This window comes from Heterocephalus glaber, unplaced genomic scaffold (genome assembly GCF_053883595.1).
Source record: "Heterocephalus glaber isolate CG9 unplaced genomic scaffold, H.glaber_assembly_v1.0 deba00001195, whole genome shotgun sequence".
Lineage (NCBI taxonomy): Eukaryota > Metazoa > Chordata > Mammalia > Rodentia > Bathyergidae > Heterocephalus > Heterocephalus glaber.
This window is the reverse complement of record NW_028258212.1, coordinates 1,428,252-1,449,655: the sequence shown is the minus strand read 5'-3', so window position 1 is coordinate 1,449,655 and position 21,404 is coordinate 1,428,252. Positions and strand designations below refer to the sequence as shown.

The 21,404-nt window shown below is 41.4% G+C and overlaps 1 protein-coding gene across 2 annotated transcripts in view; it reads left to right on the top strand.

The window, feature by feature from the left end:
- Window positions 1-21,404, top strand: part of Bms1 (BMS1 ribosome biogenesis factor) — a 35,571-nt gene that overhangs the window by 12,557 nt on the left and 1,610 nt on the right. Inside the window, exons 10-21 of one of the 2 annotated variants that reach the window (XM_004874090.4) lie at window positions 562-1,283; window positions 1,489-1,590; window positions 2,455-2,612; window positions 5,740-5,821; window positions 13,213-13,286; window positions 13,995-14,171; window positions 15,667-15,855; window positions 15,959-16,139; window positions 16,341-16,399; window positions 17,175-17,297; window positions 18,681-18,828; window positions 19,139-19,314. In XM_004874090.4, the coding sequence (XP_004874147.2) occupies window positions 562-1,283; window positions 1,489-1,590; window positions 2,455-2,612; window positions 5,740-5,821; window positions 13,213-13,286; window positions 13,995-14,171; window positions 15,667-15,855; window positions 15,959-16,139; window positions 16,341-16,399; window positions 17,175-17,297; window positions 18,681-18,828; window positions 19,139-19,314 (2,191 nt within the window). The remainder of the gene's footprint in view (window positions 1-561; window positions 1,284-1,488; window positions 1,591-2,454; window positions 2,613-5,739; window positions 5,822-13,212; window positions 13,287-13,994; window positions 14,172-15,666; window positions 15,856-15,958; window positions 16,140-16,340; window positions 16,400-17,174; window positions 17,298-18,680; window positions 18,829-19,138; window positions 19,315-21,404) is intronic. The other variant, XM_021251613.2, reaches the window with a different exon arrangement.

Here is a 21,404-nt window from a genome sequence, read left to right as displayed (position 1 = left end):
TCTGCATCCTGTTGTGTATCTCTGCTAGTTTCTGAGTATCTCTTATGTTCTGTACCAAAGAATGGTCCAGTTTACTTTTTTTTTTGGTATAATTTTTTTTTTTTCCTCTGGTACTGGGGATCAAACTCAGGACCTTGTTCTTTTGAGACAGGTGCAACACCACTGAGCTAAATCCCCAGCCCCTTGGTCCATCTTACTTTGTCCTGTCCCTGCTGCAAGCCTGGAGCCAGCATTTCCTACTTGGAAATCTGTTTTCCAAAAGATCTACTAAACACTAACCTCCCTTTTGAACAGTTTTCCTGAAATTAGGGGTTTTTGTTTCATTTTGTTTTTTAAAAACTCTTCCCTTTATTCTTCCTGTCAGTTCTTTACAAGTGTCTTGCTAGAGTATAAGTTTGCTTATTAACTATGCTAGTGTTTATCAGATCATTTTTTCTGTGCGATGTTCCTTTAAACTATTCCTTGACATTTCTGTTTCTTTGCATTTTTATGAACTAGATGCCATTTCTAGATTACAGTTACTGTACATGCTGAACTATTTTCATTTATGTGGTAATGCAGGCTGTGGATGCCAAAAGAAGAAAAGCAGCTGGATGTGAGCACGGGTCGAGTGCGTCGCAGAGCCGTGTTTGAAGATGGAGATGAATCTGGAGGTAGTGATGAGGAAGATGATGAAGGGTCTGACAGTGACAGACTGGGAGGTGACTCTAGTGATGAGATAGAAGAGGAAGGTGCTAAAGGGACTGAATGTGAGTACATGGCTGTCAAGGGCATTAAGCGGCAGAAACTGGAGATGGAGGAAGATAATGAGCTGGACTTGCCAGCATTTGCTGACAGTGACGATGACCTTGAGAGGAGCTCAGAGGAGGAAGCCAATGGCAGCAGTGAAGATGATGACTTTAGTGGAGAGGGGGACATTTTAAAGTTGAAGGCTGATGGAGAAGGTGGCAAAGCAAGACTTTTGCCATCTGGCTGGTGGAGTGACCACCAGAACCTGGAGAAGTCTTTGCCAATGAGAAAAACAGCCCTCGCCACTTCCGACTCTGGCCGGTGCACAGTGGAGGAGGCCCTTGCATCTGGAGAAAGCTCCTCACCCAGCTCAGAGGAGGAGGATGCAGGAGACAGAGAGGCTGCTGGGGACAAGCATGCACGGCCTTCTAGAAGATACCATGGTCAGAAACCAGGGTCAAAGGACTTGATTGAGGAGACCAGTGATATCGAAGATTTACTCAAGAAAGAAGAAGATTACAAGGAAGAAAATAACTATTCCACGGAAACATCAGGTGAGTAACTACAGGAACTTCAAGTATGCTTAAGTTTAATCGGCTGCTTCTAGAAACTTGGCACGTGAAATGTTGCTGTCAGTATGGTGCCCATGTTTGGGATCTGCTGTTGGGAGATTTTGTTACCTGTTCAGATGCTGCGCTGTGAGCTTGAAGCAGAGAGGATGGTAAGCAGGTGTAACTGGCTCTCAGTGTTGTGTTCCAGGGGCTGTCAAGTGGAAGGAAGATCTCTCCAGGAAGGCAGCAGAGGCCTTTCTGCGGCAGCAGCAGGCAGCACCAAACCTCCGAAAGCTTGTTTATGGCACAGGTAAAGAGCTCTGGCTTAGAGCTACAAATATTTAGTGTTTTTAGATTATAGTCTGTAAAAGAGATGAAGGAGTTGGTTGGGAGACTGGGGCAGTACTTTTGACATCCATAATTCCTGGCTGTCATAGTTTACATTTGGCAGATGTTTTTAATCAGCTCATGAGCGCCACAGATTGGTTATATGAAGTAGACTTAGGGTTTGCCATAAAATTTTTGATGAGAATACTGTGCATTATGTCATTTCATACTCAATATTTAAAAGTCGTACATGAGAAATTTTTGTAAAATTCAATGGAATTAAAAATATTTCTGGAAAATATTTGTCTATAAAAACTTTTGTTTTTCTTTTCTGAGAATGCGAACTCTGGGTAATACAGCCTGTTTCTCTTTTACCCTGGTCCTCTGATTTTATAGCTTCAGGCTCACCTGTATGTTCGTTTTGGAAAAATGAATATAAAGTGGTGTACATTAAACTGTGCTCTTCAGTTACCATATGAGTAGACACTTTGAAATAGGAGCATCAAATTGGAGGCTTGGTATATGTTGATTTTCTTTTCAGATTTGCTGAAAGACTTCAGTCATTAAGGACTCAGCACTCTGCATAGAAACAATATAGTAATTTAAAGCTCTGCATTTAAGTGTCACGACCTGCCCCAATTCTTGCTCCATTCCTGGTGGCATCTCCTGGCATTTCCATCTGTGGCTGAGGTGTTCTTTGTGGCTGTCTCAGGGCCACCATTGTGCCCACCACACACGAGGACGTGCAGTCCCCGGGGTTCTAGGACAAGGGGCTTAACTGGTTGGTACATAATCCTCTAGGGCTGAAGATTTTGATCTCATTTTGCCATTGTGGTGGTCCCTTTAGTGACAGAAGATGCTGAAGATGATGACAGAGATGGCCAAGAAGAGCTGGGAGGGCTGTTCCACATCAGGCAGCCTGATGGAGGCTGCAAGTATAAGGCTGATGCATTGGACTGCTCCAGGTTTCCTGTGCAAGCACCTCATAATTGGGATTTGGAGGAGGTGAGGCGGAACCACGTGTTCACCTCAGGAATGAATAAGAGGATTGTGTTAGAACACGGTAAACCTTTTAGAGACTGAGGGCCCAAACTGCAGCCCAAAACCCACTTACCGCAAAGTGCCAACACTACAATTAAACCTGAATACTGAGATTTTAGTTTAGAAAAAACAGCTCATACACTTGGCTCGCAAGCCGACAGAGAGGGCTCTGTGTGCCCATTGTGGCACGTGTGCCAGAGGTTCACTGCCGTTTTTTTAGAATCTTATCTGCTTAGTGTTGCTTCCCCACTGTTGGCCTCTTATTTTCACAGCAGGTCATTTTCTCACAGAGCGCAGTAGGTATTTCATGCATCCTGAGCAGTAACCTGCTCTGAGTTTAGTCACAACATGTGCATGTATCTTAGAAAAGGAAATTGTTCACCTTTTAGTGTGGATAGTAGCATTACCTTGATTTCAAGCATTGTGCAGAGATGTTTTTTCCGTGTTGTTTTTTTTTTTTGGTGCCGGGGATCAAACTTGGAACCTTGCGTTTGTGAGGCAGGCAGTGGAACCACTGAGCTAAATCCCCAGCCTCTGCAGAGAGTTTTTGTATGTTTGAAACATTGTGTATCTTATTACTGGGATATGCCTACTGTCCCAAGTTAAAATTTACAATTTCTACTTTCTGTAAAGAAATCCATGACACGGGCAGTGTTCTTCCCCCTGCCACTGCTCCCTAGTCAAACTGGAATTCACTCACTTCTCAAACTTACCAAAGCTTAATCCCATATTGGACCTTTCCACCTTCTGTTTTCTCTTCGTGGAATGTTCTTATCTTCTCAAGCCTAACTGCTTTTTGTCATCCAGTTTAGCATAAATATTACTCCTCAGAGAAGCCTAGATACTCTCATATTGCCTAATGTAATTCACTGTGTAGCTCTTACAAATTTTATCTAACAATTTTTTAATGATAAAATTTAATACAGACTTTTAAAAAATCACATAAAAATAATCATTTGACTCAGTGAGCTTCCAGAAGCTGATTCCAGTCAAGGAGTACATCCGGACTGCCCATTTCTCTTCTCCACAAGTTTGCCTTTTGAGTTTGTTATCACTAAACTGCGTAGTTTAGTTTTACTTGGTTTTTATTATTTTTCCTTTGCCTTTTAAATCTCTTAATCTGTAGTCTTCCCCACCTCCTGTCCCTGTTGTTTCCCTTACACTTCCTTTGTGGAAGAAGCCAAGTATTTGCTGGATAACATTTCTTTTATCCAGACCTCATGGGTGCGCTGCGTCCCTGTGGGCGGTGTGCCTGTCCCTCTCCTCCGGGTCCCCTTCAGATCAGCTCAGAGCCATGTGGGGAGGGGAGTGAGTCCCTCAGCCATCCAGGAGCTGCTTGTGGGCTAAGCACTTAGGTCAGCTGCTAGGACTGAAGAACTAAATGTTTTATTTAATCTTGAGTAGTATAAGATTGATTTAAATAGCCTAATGATTGTAGACAAAGCGTGCAAAAGTTGCATAAGGTGAGGTTTGATTTGATTTGTGGACAGGCGTACTTCCTAGGTGCTGGTGGTTTTTCAGTAGGAGGCCAGTAGAGTCTCGCTGTCTTTCCTCATATCAGCACTTGTGATATTCATTGTCGAGGGGCCCAGATTTCTTAATGCTCTAGAAGGAAGACTCACTTGTTTCTCTAGCATACTTCATATATATAGAATAATAGTAGAATGCTTTCATATAAAATAATATGTAGAAATAATAGTAGGATACTTTCATATAAAAAGTAGAATACTGTCATATAAACAGTAAAAACCTAAATTAAAAAAAATGTTCTGGAAATGGATTGCAACACTTCATGCGTGCCGTGTAAACTCATCACTGAGCCACATTTCTGGCCTCCATCTGGTACCATTTCCATAAGAAGTGCCAATTTCCTATAGTAGAAGATGGATTTTAGCCTCATAGTCAAGGCATGAGAGTGCTTATAAGTATGAGTCAGTCGTTTCCAGTCCTTCTCAGTGGCCAGACCGAGGGATTTATACAGATGTTTTCAGTTCATGTTCCGCACTGCATCTTAAGTCTGTGTCCATATTTTTGCTGGAGAATTATGCCCTGGTTGAATCTGAAGATGAAATTAGAAAATCATGTAATTCCTTATTTGGTCTATCCCTTATTATACATAAAACAATGTCAGACCAGCACTACACATAGTACCCTAAATATGACTGTGGAAAACTCTTTCACTTTTTCCTTTATAGGATTTCTCTTTCAGAAGCAGCTATGCCATTTTACATTTCTGCCAGCATTGTTTTGGTTTCACTTTGTCCACATCCTTACCAACACTTGTTATCTGTCTTTTTTTTTGTACCGGGGATTGAACTCAGGACCTTGGGCTTGCAGGCGGTGGCACCACTGAGCTAAATCCCATCCTGTTATCTGTCTTTTGACTATAGCTGTCCTAGAAAAACAGTGATACCTCACTGTGGTGTTCATTTGCATTTCCCTGACAGGTAATGATTCCCATATCATTTCATGTGCTTTTCGTCCATCTCTATAAATATTTGGAAGAAATACCTATTCATATTGTTTGGACATGGGTGAAGAGTTGCTTATGTATTCTGGATACAAGTCTGATATTATTATGATAAGGATCAGATACATAATTTGCAAGTATATGCTCCCATTCTATGGGAATTAAGTTTTCAAGCAGAAGTGGTAGATTTGGATTGACAAGTAGCAAGACTAACTTGCTAAAATGTCCCATTGCGTTGCCTTTGAAACATTTTTTTTTTTTTTTTTGGTGCTGGGGATTGAACTTGGGACCTTGCGCTTGTGAGGCAGGCGCCGGAACCACTGAGCTAAATCCCCAGCCCAATTAGAAACATTAATATACTGACAATTACCAAATATTGTTTACTTACGAGGTTAGTGGCCTAAGGGTACTTTCTTTATCCACTGTGTAATGTTGTGATCTTTGTGTTTTGGCTCTGTGGTCATATTGGCAGAGTCATCCTGAAGGCTCACCTGGCATGAAACTGTCCCTGGAAGCACCTTAGGAAGCACTTGCAGGGCAGCTGCTGCCTGCGGGGCACCTCGGTAGCAGGACCTTTTGGCGTGACTGGAGCATGTCACTGAGTGCTGCTTTTTGTGTCAGGTTATGAACAGTATCCGAGACTGCTTCGTGACGGGGGAGTGGGAAGAGGACAAGGACGCAGCCAAGATCTTAGCAAAAGATGGTAAGGCTATGTGTCCTCCTCTGTGTCTTAACCACAAGTTGGGAGTGATGGTGTACGTGCTCTGGGGAGCTCTGGCAATTGTAGGTAGTGCCCTGTTGTCTCCTTCCTCCCCTCTTTTAACCCATTGAATAGATATGGACCTTAAAGAAAACTGAGAAGCTTGCCATAAATTTGATCATGCATGTCTTGTTTTTAAAATTAATTCTTTATTGGTACTTTTCTTTTTTTGGTACTGGGGATTGAACTCAGGACCTTGCACTTGCAAGGCTGGTGGCGGCACCATTGAGCTAAATACCCGGCCCGATCATGCATTTCTTAAAAGTAGGTTTTTTTGTGTGTGAAAAATGTACCCAAATAATGTTTTTATTTTTCTTTTGAGGTTAAAGGTACTATGCATTGTAGAAAATTTAGAATTAAAAGTGCATATCATAGTAGAGTTCTTTAATCCATAAAAAAAAGCCTTTGTTAACCTTAGAGATTTTTTCTTCTAATCATTAAAATTGTGTTTGATTGTTATCATATGTAATAATACATTTTCCCATTAGATTTTTTTCAAAGATTTCATTGTTATGATTTGAATACCATACTGTAATTCAAGTCACAGTACTATTGTTTGAGATTTTAAACACTTTTTCAGTTTGTATTGTAAAGAGCTCTGTACTGGATGACTATTAAGCAACTCTTGGTACACATTTTTTATTTTCGTAAGCTAAAATTATGCTCTTACCAAATGGTCTTTTAGGAGGCCATTCTTAGTTAGGGTCCTGTGAGCATGTATCTTAATACTTATTTTACCATCATTCAGTATTGAGTACTGTCTATAATTTTTTTCCCAATTTGATAGATGAAAACTGGTTTCTATTTGTAATCAACATTTATTTGATTACTCATAAGTGAGAATATTTAAGGTGTTTTGGTGGTGGCATTTTTTTTGGTGAATTGATTGTGTCTCTTGCCCATTTTTCTGATGGGTATTTATATTTTTACTGATATATAAGCTTTCTCAAGTTTCTCAAAGACATTTATTGTTCATTTATTCCAAATATTTCCTTTTTGTTGTTTAATTTTTGAATTTTTACTATGATAATAAACATGTAAAAAGATTATGTAATTATGTCTAAAATCCTTATGTGGGGAGATTTCTTTTCCTTAATCTTTCCATGGAGATACCTTATGTATTATTTCCCTAGAGGTGGTTTCACAGGCTGTTGCTAGAGAGACTCCTATGGCCCCAAAAGAAAGTGCTTAAACTTGTGTTTCATCGAGGGAGCGATGCAGTGTCTTTGGGAGGTGCTGCTGCCTCCCTCTGAAAGCTGTGGCTGTGGAGCCCGCCTCCAGCTCTGGCAGCCCCTGCTTCCAAAAATCAGACTGAGAACGGATTTTGTTTCAAAGGACTAAAAGAAAAAACCCAAAATATTTTATGGTTTGAATACTATATGAAATTCACATTTCAGTTTTCATGATAAAGTGTTACTGGAATAGTCACATGAGTTTATTAGTACCAGAGTTGAGTGGTTGCAACAGGGCTATACAGCTAGAAAGCCTAAATATTTACTCCCTGTTTGTTTGCAAAAGTTTGGCAACCCAGGAGCCAGGTATAGTGGCGCACACCTGTAATCCCAGCACTTGGGAGGCTGAGGAAGGAGGATCACTGCTAGTTCGAGGCCAGCCTGGGCTACATAGTGAGTTTAAAATCAGCCTGAACCTACATAGTGAGACCCTGTCTGGGGGAAAAAAAAAAAAGTTTGACAGCCCAGATCTAGAGTGATACTTCAAATGCCTACTCACTCGAATAGTGACAGTGACTTTTGGAAGTCATCTGGCCCATTGTTGTGCAACATGTTCCTTGTGGTGTTAAGAAGCTCTCTTCCATTTCTCTCAGTCCTGTAAGCTGTGTTGTTAGGAGTAAAGGTTTGATTAGATTCAGGTTAAGCATTCCTAGCAGTTGTGCACCTATGTGTATGAAAATGGTACTCTTGGGGTAATTCTGGTTATCAGTTTGAGTTTTTCTGTGATCATTGGTTAAGTGTTTTTGATGGTAGTGGTTTATATTTTAATATTTTTGGGAATCATAATTTTTTTTCACTAAATAGAAGTTTCACTGGAATTTGGAGTTGTTATAGAATAAAAAATTTTTATCTGTTGTATTCACTTTATCATTTCCAGGTTTGTTCCTCTCAAGTTAGATTTACAAATTATCTATTTCTCAACCTGTGGATTTATTTTCAATTTTTCTGTTTTCTTCATGATCAGAAAATTAACGAGGTCTGACTTTTACTTATATTCCTTAGTTGGATTAGAAAAATTTTTTTGTTTTTGTTAGAGCCTGCTTTTTAAAAATTGAGGTAGAGCAGTGTTTAGCTTAGTCAGTTTTGACAGTTATGCACAGCTGCCTTCATGTGTGTAGAGTGTGTGGTGTGTGCCTTCATCACGTGTATAGGGTTGTGTGTGGTGGTGCATGCCTTCACATGTATAGGTCTATGTGTGTACAAACTTCACAGAGCATCCCATTGCAACAGGACCCCTTTTCTTGTTGTACTTTCTCAGGAGCCCACTCCCCTCCATGCTGTCCTCCCATTCCCGGTCCCTGGCCTGTAGGAAGCCTAGTCTGTTCCATGTCTACAGTCTTCTCTTAGGATGTGCAATACATGGAGTCATATGATCAGTAACCTCTAGGGTCTGAAGTTTTTCACTGGACACAGTTCCTGGGAGATCCTCAGACTATCCGCTGTCTGTCTAGCTCACCCTTCTTTATTGCTGAGTGGTGTCCCATGGAATGCACATGCCAGTGTGTTTAACCCCTCATCGGGAGAAGAGATCTGGACTGTTGCAGTTTGGGGTACTCATAACTGAGCTTCTATGAACGTGCGTTCTCATACAGGCAGTGCTGGGATGGGGAGAACCCAGGCCTTGCACATGCGTAGCCAGCATTCTACCCCTCAGCCACATCCCCAGTTCCTTCTGTGCACACTGGGGTACAGGTTTCTGTGTGAATACAAACTTCCAACCTCCTGGGATACATGCCCATGAATGCAGTTGCTGAGTGATCTGGTAAGTAGTTGAATATTTAGTCTTACCGGAAACTGCTACAGTGGTGGGGCCAGTTTGTATTTCCACAGCAGTGCACAAGTGACACCCGGTCTCTGTGTCCTCACCAGCGTGTGGTGCTCTCACTTTATTTCAGCCATAGTTACACACATTTAACGATACTTCTTCGTGTTTTTATTTTATATTTCCCTGATAGCTTATATTGTGCAGCACTTTTAGCATTTTTCAGTCTGCTTATTTGCCATCTTTATGTAAAATGTCTGGATGTCTGAATCTTTTTCTCATTGGGCTGATGGTTTTTGCTGTTGATTATTTGGAGTGCTTTATCGCAAATGTATACAGATAGAAAATGTCTATGGGTATCTTTTGCTCACTAAATTCTGGGACATTTTTGTTTTGTTTTTGGTAGATTAGGATTGTCTACATTGACAGTTGTGTAATCTGCAAATAGAAACAGTGTTGTTTCTTCCTTTTCCACCCATTTACCTTGTATTTTTTATTTTTTCCTTATTGCAGTGGCTGGGATGTCAGCATTGTGTTGAATAAGAGGCTGAGAGAGAATACCCTGCCTTTCTCCCCATCTTTTCCCTGGGAAGTCTGATGTTGGTTTGGTTATTTTGCACACACTGTTTGTGTGCTCTCTTTCCTTCTATTCTTTGAATACTGAGGATTTTCTTTTAAAGTCACAAATGGTGTTGAATTTTGTCTGGTGCCATGAAGGATCCATTGATATGATCATGTAGATTATATTCTTTACTCTTTGCTGTCATGGACTGTGATAACTTTTTGGACTGAACCAACTTTATATCTAGAATAAACCCCACTTGATCATAGTATGTACATCTTTTTATATGTTGTTGGATTCCACTGGGTATTTTGTTGAGGATTTTTATTGCATCCATGTTTATGACAGATATGGTTGTAGTTTTATTTTTGGTTTTGTTACGTTTTTGGTACTGTCTTCATCTGCTTTTGATGATAGGAAATATTAGCCTCATACAGTGGGTTGAAAGATGTTTCTTATTCTGTTTTTTGGAAGAATTTGAAGGATGAGAGCTTTAAATAATTTGGTATAGTTCTCCAGTAAAACTGTCTGGGCCTGAAGATTATTTATTCAGCTTCCAGTTCAGCTTCCAGTTACAAGTTGTATTTCTTTGATGGTTAGAAGATGACTGGGGTTATTAGTTTTCATGTTGACTGAATTATGGAAGCTTATGATTTTCAAGGAATTTCAAGGCTTGTTGGTGAGGTGAGAGTCAGCCAAGTACCTTCTCAGGCCAGCCTGAGTATTCTGAAGGTGATGTTCACAAAACAGTGTTTACTTGATTAATTTTTTTTTTCCTAAAATTTTGTTTTTTGAATTCTAATTATTAACACATCCCAATTGGGCAAGTTAATGGCATTTGCTGATTTTTCCATACATACACATTGTGCATTGATCGTGTGCAGCCACCCTTCTACTCTCCCCCATCTTCTCAGACCCCTTCCCAGTCCCTAATGGTACTTTTCTACTTTCAAGTCTTTTTTTAGTTTCCACATATGAGAGCGAACATGCAGTCCTTTTTTTTCCTGTGTCTGGATTATTTCTCTTAGCATGATGATCCATCCATTTTCCTGCAAATGGCAGGATTTCCTTCTTGTTTGTAGAGGAATAATGCTCCATGGATAATATATGCTTACCACTCTTCTAATGGCTGTAGGATCCTTTTTGATAATCTGCTTTCATTCTTGAATTTTTTAAAAAAACTTTATTAGTAAGATTGTTTCTTTTAATAACTAATTTTTTGTTGATTTTTCTGTTTTCCCATTTTCAATTTTGTTGATTTCTGTTCTGCTAAGCTTAGATTTATTTTGCTGTTTCTTTTTTCAATTTTCAAGTATTGTTGGTTTGAGACCTTTCGCCATTTACTAAACCTTACATTTGGTAAAGTGGGTAGTGTTATAAATTTCCCTCAGTGCTACTTAGTTGCACCTCACAAATATTCATGGCTTTTCATTTTTATTCCGTTCTTAAGTTTCTTTTGAGACTTTTTGGCCTTGAATTAGTTAGCAGTACGTTGTTTGTAGATTTTCCTGTTGGCTTTTTATTATGAATTTCTTGCTTGATTATGTGATAGCCTGAGAGTATACTCTTAATGATTTCAGTTCTTTTAAATTTGTTGAGGTTAACTTCTCTGCCTGAAACCCGATGTCTCCACACTTCTCTCGTAGTCCTTGAAATACAAGTGCCACAACCTCTAGCCTCCTGACTTCAGTGGGGAAGATGCTGTCCCCTGAGTTGGGTGCTCCTGCAGATATTGTTTCTGTTTAGTTTTCAGAAGTTCAACTGACATGTATTCCTTTGGTTCCTTTCTGAAGCTTCCTGGCTTCTTGAATGTGAAAGTCTCTCCTCAGATTTGGGAAGCATTGGTCCTTCTTGGCCTGCTTTTGAGCCCTGGTCTTCTTGTGGGACTCTGGTGGGATAGATGTGGTGGTCCACCTCCCACAGGCCTTCAGTTGCCAGGCTGCTGTCTTTGTTGTCCAGACACTGACTTTTGCTGATCAGGCCTCCAGTTAGTCTGCTTACCCTCCTTAATGAGCCAACCCATCCAGTGGTTTTTCAATTAGTTATTGTAGACTTCAGTTCTTTTGTTTTCATTTGATTCTTCAGTTTCTTTGCTGAGATTTTCAATTTTTTGTTTGTTGCCATGGGATTTTTAGTTGCTTGTTGTAGCATTTTTATAGCAGCTACTTTACAATATGAGTCAATAGTTCCAGCATCTGATCCATTTCAGAATTGGTGTCTTCAGTCATCTTTATACATTAAATTTAGGATGTGTTAGGTTTATGCATGAGTATGAAGTACAATTGGTGAGTCTCTGTTGTCTCCTGTACCTTTTGGCTATTGTGATAGGAGACTGGTTCCTATGTGATTTTTCTGCTGTTCACAGGTATCATCCTTTTCAGCTGTAGCACACAGGTGCTAGTACTTTGTTGGGTGTAGTTCCTGTGCTAATTTAGACTTCAGAGCCTTTGTGGAGCTGCTCTCGTCTGCTTGGTTCATTGGGTACTACTGGTGCCCTGGGGGGATTGGGTATTTTGGACTATGGGCTGCAGGCCATTTGCTGGCTTAGGGCGTGTCCTTGTAGGTCTTGTCTGTCTGTGGATTGCTTTTGAGTGAGGAGGGGATGCTTGGGCCTGCTGGATTCTCCCTTGCCAGTAACCTCAGCCCCTGGGTGTCTTGGTGGGAGGAATGGAGGTTGGCCCAGACCCTTTTGAGAGGTGCGCCCTGCCCCACATCCTTGTGTTGCCCAGTGTCCCTGGTACTGCCAGTGAGGTTTTGTTTGGGGGAAAGAGCCTATCTGGCCACCCTCTGCCTGGGTGAGGGTGGGGAAACACTGGGGCTGGGTCCCTTTCCTGATGGCCACCAGTTCATCCCTCGAGTCTTGGGGTCACTCACCAATTTGTATTTTTTTCCCTACCTTCTAGAGTTCTTTGATTGTCTCTTATTTCCAGTATTACTTCTGGAGCTTGCAGTTATAGGAGGACCAGACTAGAAGTCCTTGGTAGTGGTTTTGATTGTGGCTGTGTTATTAGGAGAATTGTGTCATCCTTTGTACAGGAGATAACACTAGTGCACGCTTTACGTGGCACGCTCTACAGCACAGGCCAGGGGTGGCTGGGACATGGCTGATAGTGTTATTCCTCTGCTCTGTGGTGACATACTACAGTGTGTTTTTAAATAAAAGTTCCAGCACAGTTTTTATTAAGTTTATGTGAGTGTTTTTTCCCTTTTTTGTTTTTATTGCACATAGGAGCTTCCCGTGTGTTATTTTATTTGCTTGGCGCTTGTGTGAAAATGTTTTAATACCTTTCTAAATGTTCCCCTCCCAAAGGGGTGTTAAGACAGGACCTGTAACTGAGCTCAGTGCTGCAGGCACAGACGAATGGATGAATGAACAAACTCTTCTGTGGTCTCAGCACTGTTGGGGTATCCTTGCACTCATCTGCATTCTCTGTATAGGCTAAGGTTTCGCCTAGGTGTGTTGTGCAAATGTGTTATGTTGGTTATTCCTCTCGTGCTGCGGCTTTCCTGGTCACTCTTTGGGCGTTGGTGTCACTTCTGTTAGATACTGTTCCAGTGTCCACACTTGTGCTGGAAGAACAGCCCTCAGCTAAGTGAGATGTCTGATAAGTCTGGAAATGTGTGTTGGGTCCATTTTCTTTGCCTGACCGATGATGGAATAGTGACAGTGAAACTGTGGGAACTAGGAGATCAGAGCTTGGAGTGTGGAGAGCACAGTGTTCTGTGCTGCCATGCACAGGCCCCACTCACAGATGGTCCTGTGGATGCTCTTTTCCAGATGAGCTCTTTGGTGACTTTGAAGACCTAGAAACAGGGGATGTGCACAAGGGAAAGCCAGACCCGGATGCTCAGGTATGGTTCTGCCACAGCCATGTCCCTTTGTGCCACAGTCACAGTCACAGTCACAATCAACACAATTCTTTTTTTTTTTTTTTTTTTGGTACCGGGGATTGAACTCAGAACCTTGCGCTTGCTAGGCAGGCAGCAGAACCACTGAGCTAAACCCCTGGCCTGAGAAACACAATTCTAATGGCAACCTGTGTAACTCTCTCAGACCCGTGGATAGAGTCCTTTCTAGAAGTGTGAGGTGCAGGACATTGGTTTATTCTCAGTCTTCTACATGAAACCTCCAGCCCCTTCTTGCCATGATTGTTTACTGGATTCCTTACAATTTTTCATTTATGAAGGTTTTAGCTCAGCTCTTCCTCTCCATTGTTCCCTTTCGCCATCATTCCTCTCTTACTAAATTTAAATGTCATTTAAAGAAAACCAGTTTTCTTTTTTTTTTTTGCAAGTCTTTGTGCCATGTGTGGGAACGCCTCGGTTGGGCCAAGTTTCTGTCACTTTCCAGGCCTGAGGGGCAGGCCGTAGTTAACAATGCTGTCTCTCCTGTAGCAGGGCGCAGTATCTTACAGCCAAAGGCTGTGTTTCATTTTATTTTATTCATGATAGTCATAACTAAGGTTTTTGCAGTTCAAAAAGAAGCTTATCTGCTTTTATGTTTAAAGAAAAAAAATCTCCATAAACTTTTAAAAATGTTTTTTCTTCTGTGAATTTAAGACTAAAGATGTAGAGGGAGAATTTAAGGAAGAAACTGATCCCAGCACAGAGGAAGATGCCAAGAAAAAGCATTTGGAGAAGAAGAGAAAATTGAAGGAGCTGTTTGATGCAGAATATGATGAAGGAGAAAGCACTTATTTTGATGACCTTAAGGGGGAAATGCAGAAACAAGCGCAGGTGAGAGAATTCCTCTTCTGCTCCTCCTCCCAGGGCTGACTCCTGCCGGCCTGCTCTGTGCCTTTCATGTGGCTCCTGGTCAAGGTGCGTTTAGGTGTGGTTGTTCATGGTCTCAGAAACTCACAGAGCAACACCAGAGCCCACATTGCTAGGACTGCAGTGCTGAGGAAGCAGAAGGGATTTCTGAGGGCTTCACACAAGCAAGGCTCACGTTCTGATCATTGCCCCTGATTTGAGTGAATAGGGCATTTGTGGCCCATGTAACTTATGGACAGCCAGGCTCTCCAGAGCAAGTTTCCTGAACTCAGCTCAGTCAGAATTCACAAAGTTTCTACAGAGATGCAGGGAAGGGGCAGAGTAGCTCCTACCTGTGGCTGAGCCACCTGTCTGAGGTGGTGGCCCCATTCTGGAGCAGACAAACAATGGCTGCAAATGAGCATTTGTGATTGGTGGACTGTAGTTCAGATTGCACTCAGTAGGCTTTTGATGACATAACTTAGCGTTCCCAGTCTGTGTTGACCTTAACAGAAGTGACTGAGAGAGGTGAAGCTAGTCTTGAAGCCTGTGCTATTTACAATTAAAGTCACCTGCCATCCTAAAGGACTTTGAATTTTTCATTCTGGGTGAAATGGGGCTCCTGTGGGATTGGAGCAAAGGAGAGACAGTGGTGCTGTCCCTGTGGAGAAGATTGCTCTGGCAGGGACTCAGGTTAAGATGGTATAGGTGAAAGAGCCAGATCTGGTGCACTTTGTAGGATTTCCTGGTGGACTTCATGTGGCGTGTGTCTTAGTTACTTCCTCATTGGTAGGACACAGTACCTGACACTGACACCCACAACTCTTACAGAGGAAAGTTTTGTTTTGGCTCATAGTTTGTAGAGGTTTCAAAACGGTTGATAGTTGGCTGGTTCCAAGGCATGGCAGAGGGGAAAGAGCTCATGGCAAGGCAGTCAGGATTCAGAGCAAGATCAAGGGAGGGAGAGGAGATAAGACCCTTCCAGGCCACACCCCCAGTGCCACCAGGCGTTACTTCCCAACACCACATTTAGCTGTAAACTCATCCCAGCCCCATGATCCAGTCACCTCCCCAGAGCCCCCTGGTGAGCTCAGGAGGCTTTGGGCGGACATGAAGATACGAACTGTAAAGGTGAAGGAGGATCACACCCATGGAGTCACTGGGGGGTTTGATGTGGAGTGGAAAAGTAGGAAATTGCAGTGACGAAAGAAGGTGTGGCCTGGGGAAGCTGGTTGCTGACAGCACAGTCAACTTCTTTCAGAGTTGTCTGCATTTGTTGTGTCCCAAGCAAGAGAGAACACAGCAGGGACTTTCCTAACCATCACAGATGTGGCTGCCCACTGTTTTTGATGAGGATGAAACCTAAAGAATTCTGTCCATGGTTCTTTTAATAAGTGGCTTATTTTTCATTTTAATCTTAGGTTGATTAAAGATAATAGCATGATGGGATTTTATTGTTTTTTGCCCCTCTCATATATAGCTTAACCGAGCAGAATTTAAAGATCAAGATGATGAAGCTCGAGTTCAGTATGAAGGATTACGACCTGGGATGTACGTCCGAATTGAGATTGAAAATGTCCCCTGTGAATTTGTGATGAACTTTGACCCCCATTACCCAGTAATCCTGGGTGGCTTGGGCAACAGTGAGGGCAACGTGGGGTATGTGCAGGTGGGTGCCCTTGTTGTGAAGGTAGTTGGGGCATGGGCAGGTTCACTGTGTATGACTACTGGGTTGAGCGTGCTCTCCACTGTGTTGAAATACTCTCTCTCAGATGCGTCTGAAGAAACATCGCTGGTATAAGAAAATCCTGAAGTCTCGAGATCCAGTCATTTTTTCTCTTGGGTGGAGGAGGTTTCAGACCATCCCACTTTATTACATTGAAGACCACAATGGCCGACAGAGGCTTCTGAAATACACCCCGCAGCACATGCACTGTGGAGCAACCTTTTGGGGTAAAATGCAGTTAAAATAACTTGGTTTGTAAGATTACACTAATACATATTATTTATTAGACCTTATGATTAAGTTTTGCTCTTTTCTTTCATAAACTCCCAGTTTGTCATGAGATTTGTCTCCTTGAGTGAGGGGTTGGAGTATATACATAAAACAGAATCCAAACGTGGCTCACTCTGGCTTGTTTCCTTTCCTTTAAGGTCCTATCACTCCACAAGGAACTGGGTTTTTGGCAATACAGTCCGTCAGTGGAGTAATGGTAAATGTCTTGGATATTTTATTTCATAGATTGTTTGAAAAGTTGATCTTGAATTTGTGTCATATACACGAATCTTCAAGTTCATTTTTAGTGTGTAATATATAGTAAATTTCTCTTTGTTTTTGATTTTCCTATGTCTTTTTAGAAGGGTTTGGGAGTAGAAAAGAGTGGTTTAGAAAAATTATACTGGCATAGGTGACACTGTTCTCATGCCTTGAAGGAACATTGGAGCAGTGTTCTCCATGGGCTGGCACTGTTCCTGTTCTGGGGACACAGGGCAGCCAGCTCACCAGGGGCAGCTCTTGGGGAGGCTGAGCAAACGTAAGCCCTCTGTGTGAGACTGCTCAGAGCAAGTATCCCAGGAATGAGGAGGAGGTGGAAGAATCTACCCCCAGAAGTCCAGAATTTAGCTTTTTATAAATTACAGCTAAATTTAGCTCTTCCTCTTCATTCCAAATTGACCTTTATTGTGAAGTCACTCTCAGGAGGGCCTTGGAGCCATTGCTGTCAGTTTGACTACCAGTGTTGCAGCTTTTGATGCTTTGCTGAAATACTGTTTGACACATTCACATGCTCTCTTATTCTTTCTTAGCTGATTATAAGTGAAGTGAACTTTGATAACTTAGTGCCTCACAGAGAGTTGTAGATTTTCTCCAGTTGATTATGCAGGCAGGGTCTCATTATGCAATTCAAGCTGGCCTTTAACTCGCTATGTAGCTCAGGCTAGCCTCATCCTACTGATATGTTATACTCAAATTTTGGGGGTTTCTTTTAGCCTGATTTCCGGATAGCTGCAACGGGAGTTGTCCTTGATCTGGATAAATCTATAAAAATTGTGAAGAAATTAAAGCTAACTGGTTTTCCATATAAAATTTTCAAGAATACTTCATTTATTAAGGTCTGTATATCTATCTATTGACATACTTATAAATGTTTATATTGTCCATGGAAGCCTGCAGTACAAGTTCAAGATCCCTTATCTGAAATGTTTGGGACCAGAAGTGTTTCAAAGTTTAGATTTCTCTAGATTTTAGGAAATTTACATACACATAATAAGATGACTCGCATGTGATTCACATTTACCTTACCCATGTGATCTGAAGGTCACTGTATACAGTGTCGTTAGTGTGCCTACATTGTGACTGGGACTCATACATGACATCAGATGTCAGATTTCCCATAAGTGGCATCATGTCTGCCTCAGAAAATTTCACTTCTTGAAACATTTTGGATTTTCCTAATCTAAAATATGGGCCTAATGGGTTTTAGCATAGTATTTGAATGGTTTCCTTTGGTATTTTTTAGTTGACTTCTTTGTGTTTGTGTCTGTGTCTTTGTGAAATATTCTTTAACACTGAAAGTGAAGTCGAGATACTTAGTGCCTGGGGCGCTTGTTACTTCCAGGAGATCCTGTCTCACAACTAATACCAAAAACTTATGTCAGCTCCTCTGGGTTTGTGTCCCACCCTTCAGTTTTGTGTTAAGAAAGGAGGAAAATCATACATCTGTCTAACAGTAAAGTAGAAAATACAGACAAGGTGGAGGGAGGGAGGGGTCAGAGGATGAAAAAAGGAATGGAGATAGGTTATGTACATGCACCAACTCCACATGGAATGTACACATGTACTACACACAGGTACTAATAAACTAAAAAAAAAAAAAAAAAACAGGTTGCAGGAAACTTGACAAGGTTTCAGAGAATGGGCACAATGTTTTACAGTATCTGGAGAGGGTAGTTGGAGCAGCATTTGTTGAAAGTTTCCTTAGTGGAAATGTTTTCCTTAAAAACAGTTAAGATCCCGAGGGCTGGGGGTGTAGTTCACTGGTAGAGCACAGCAGGGTACCATCCCCAGCACCACAGGGGGAAAAAAAGAGGATTCTAAATGTTCTTGTGATGTCAAGTAATGATACCACCAGCACCTGCCTAACTCTTTTTACTTTAAATGGATGAACCTAAATGATAGAATGTGAGCTGCAACCCAGCCTGCAGGGTGCCAGCCGCGGGTGTTCAGTGCCTCCAGCAGATGCATCTCTGCTCTTTCTTCTGCCAGGGTACCAGTGATGAGCATGTTAATGAGCCCACAACAGTCTGAACTGATGTTACTTTGGAAAAGTAAAATAGAGCTGTTGTACTTCTTGACATAGTAATGTCATTTTTATGGAGGAAAATACTTTATTTTGTCCCCCTTCAGTGAGGTGCTTTATTTTTTAACCAATGATGAACTCAGAGGTAAAGTATATGATTTTATGTGTATGTACTTTTCTGTTCATTTGCCTGTAGGGAATGTTTAATTCTGCCTTGGAAGTGGCCAAATTTGAAGGTGCTGTGATTCGGACTGTCAGTGGAATTAGGGGACAGATCAAGAAAGCACTGCGGGCTCCAGAGGGGGCTTTCCGGGCCAGCTTCGAAGACAAGCTATTGATGAGTGGTAAGCACACTGTGAGGTGTTCACGACACTATGCTGTCTTTCATTGCTGACACCTAGCCAGCGTCGAGTAGAAGTTGGAGTTAGGTGTCTTAGAGTCAGCGCCACCTTTGCCCAGTTAGAGCATCTTGTACCACTGCCAGTTAACAGTGCCTGCAGCTTCTGGCTTCACACCCTGTGAAAGGTGTGTGATGCACAAGAATAGTAAACTTGGTGTGAGGTAGAGAAATTTGGGGTGAGTTTGTCTGTGTGTGAGACACACAGAGGTGGATATGAATCTTGTTTTGAAACTGTTAAGTTTCCTCTTTTCTAGATATCATCTTCATGCGAACATGGTACCCTGTGTCCGTCCCAGCCTTTTATAACCCAGTTACATCTCTGCTGAAACCAGTGGGTGAGAAAGACACTTGGTCAGGAATGCGGACCACAGGTCAGCTCAGGCTTGACCATGGGATCAAGTTGAAGGCCAACAAAGATTCTCTGTATAAGGTACAGGGCATGCGTGTGTGCATGTGCGTGTGTGTGTGTGTGTGTGTGTGTGTGTGCGTGCGCATGCATGCACACGTCAGGGAAGACGGCACAGCTGTGCTCTCCGCAGTCACACCAGTGCTTTTATGTGCAATGTCCTGTGTGCTTTGAATTTTCAAGTATAATGTTAAATTTGTTGTTTTTTTATATATAAAATGTTAAATTTTAACTGTTGTAAATCGATCGAATATTTTGGAAAGGAACACAGAAAAATAGTAGTTGTTTTTTTTTGGATTAGTAAAGAATTTAAACTGTGTACCTTTGAGGTTTACAGCATGATGTTTTGGGATATACTGGATAGATAGTATTTACCACAGTGAAGCAAATGAGCATATCTACCATCTCACATAACTTTGTTTTGTGTGACAGCAGTTAAGATTACTTATTTTAAGAAACTTCCAAATACATGACATTTTTGGCTATAGTTCTCATGTGGTATATTAGATCTGTATCTATGTTCATCTTACATGTCTGCCATTGTGTACCCTTGGACCTGCATCTCCTCATTTCCTGTTAACTATTTTATGTCTTTGGAGAAATTTCTGTTCAATCCCTCAGCTCATGTTTTAATCTGGCTGTTTTCTGCTGTTCCCTTGTATAAGTTCTGTGAAGTTTGGTTATTAACTCTCTACACATAAAAGGTTACAAGTATTTTTTTTCCAGTCAGTAAGTTGTCCCTTTCATTTTGTGGTTTCTTTTGCACTACAGAAACTTCTTAGTATAATGTAGTCCCATTATTTAGTTTTGCTTTCATAGCCTGGCTTTTGATATAATATCCAAAAAGTCGTTGCCAAGGCTAATGTACCTGTGTTCTCTTCTAGGAGTTTTCAGGTTTCAGGTGTTACATTCAGATCTTCACCCATTGTGCATTGGTTTGTGTGCAAGAGTTCGTCTTACTCTTTTGCATCTGGAGATCCAGTTTTCTAGCACCACGTATGGACGGATGGGACCTTCCTTTCCTTGTCATGTCCTCTTGGTTGCCCTTGTCAAGAATTAGTTGATCAGGGGTGCGGGATTTAGCTTAGTAGTTCCGCCACCTGCCTTGCAAGTGCATGGTCTCGAGTTCCCGAGTTCGATCCCCGGTACCAAAAAAAAAAAAGAATTAGTTGATCTGTATGTTTGGAGTTGCTTCTGGGCTCTCCCTATCATTATTTTCTTTACAGCTTAACAATGCATTTGAATAGATTGTTTTAATCCAAGACATTCAGTTGTTTTGTAGTGGCACATCGCTGGGTGTGGTGGTACATGCCTATAATCCCAGCACTCAGAGTCTGAGGCGGATCTCCACTAGTTTGAGGCCACCCTGGGCTATATAGTGAGTTCAAGGCCAGCCTGAACTACATAGTGAGACCCTGTCTCAAAAACCCAAAAAAGGGGTATTTTCATAATAATCAGTCTGCCATTATGGTAGAAATGGTCTTTCATATTAGATGGTTTATTGTAAGATTTTGTATAGTCTTTCATGAGTTTTTAGTGAAATATACTTGAGGTGTGCTCATTATCAACCTGTGACACTTCTTTTTTTAGGAGATTTCTCTGGATTTTTAAATTTTAAACCAATTTGGGTGCCTGAACAAAAGATATTGACTATTACTCATATACTTACTTATTTATGGTGAGACAAGATCTTCCTGTGTTGCCCACTGGTCTTGTGCTCAGGTGATCTTGCGTCTGCCTCCTGGATAGCTGGGATGTCCATGTGTGCTGTGCTCCCAGTCTCTTTTAACAGTAGAAGCATAGCAGTCTTCTCTGAATAGTTGATGTTGACCTTTGGTTTGCCTTGAGCAAAACTCTCAACTTCCTGCTAATATTTCTGAGGCATTTAAAAATTTGGTTGTCTTAATTTAAGTATAGAACTTTTAGTGCTCGCTTCGGCAGTTCATACACTGAAAAGTATAGAACTTTTTTTTTTGGTACCAGGGATTGAACTTGGGACCTTGCGCTTGCAAGGCAGGCAGTGGAACCACTGAGCTAAATCCCTGGCTCTAGAACTTTTATCACCTTGAAAATTCCATGTTGAGTTTGCCTTCCTGTGCTGCTTAAATTTCATT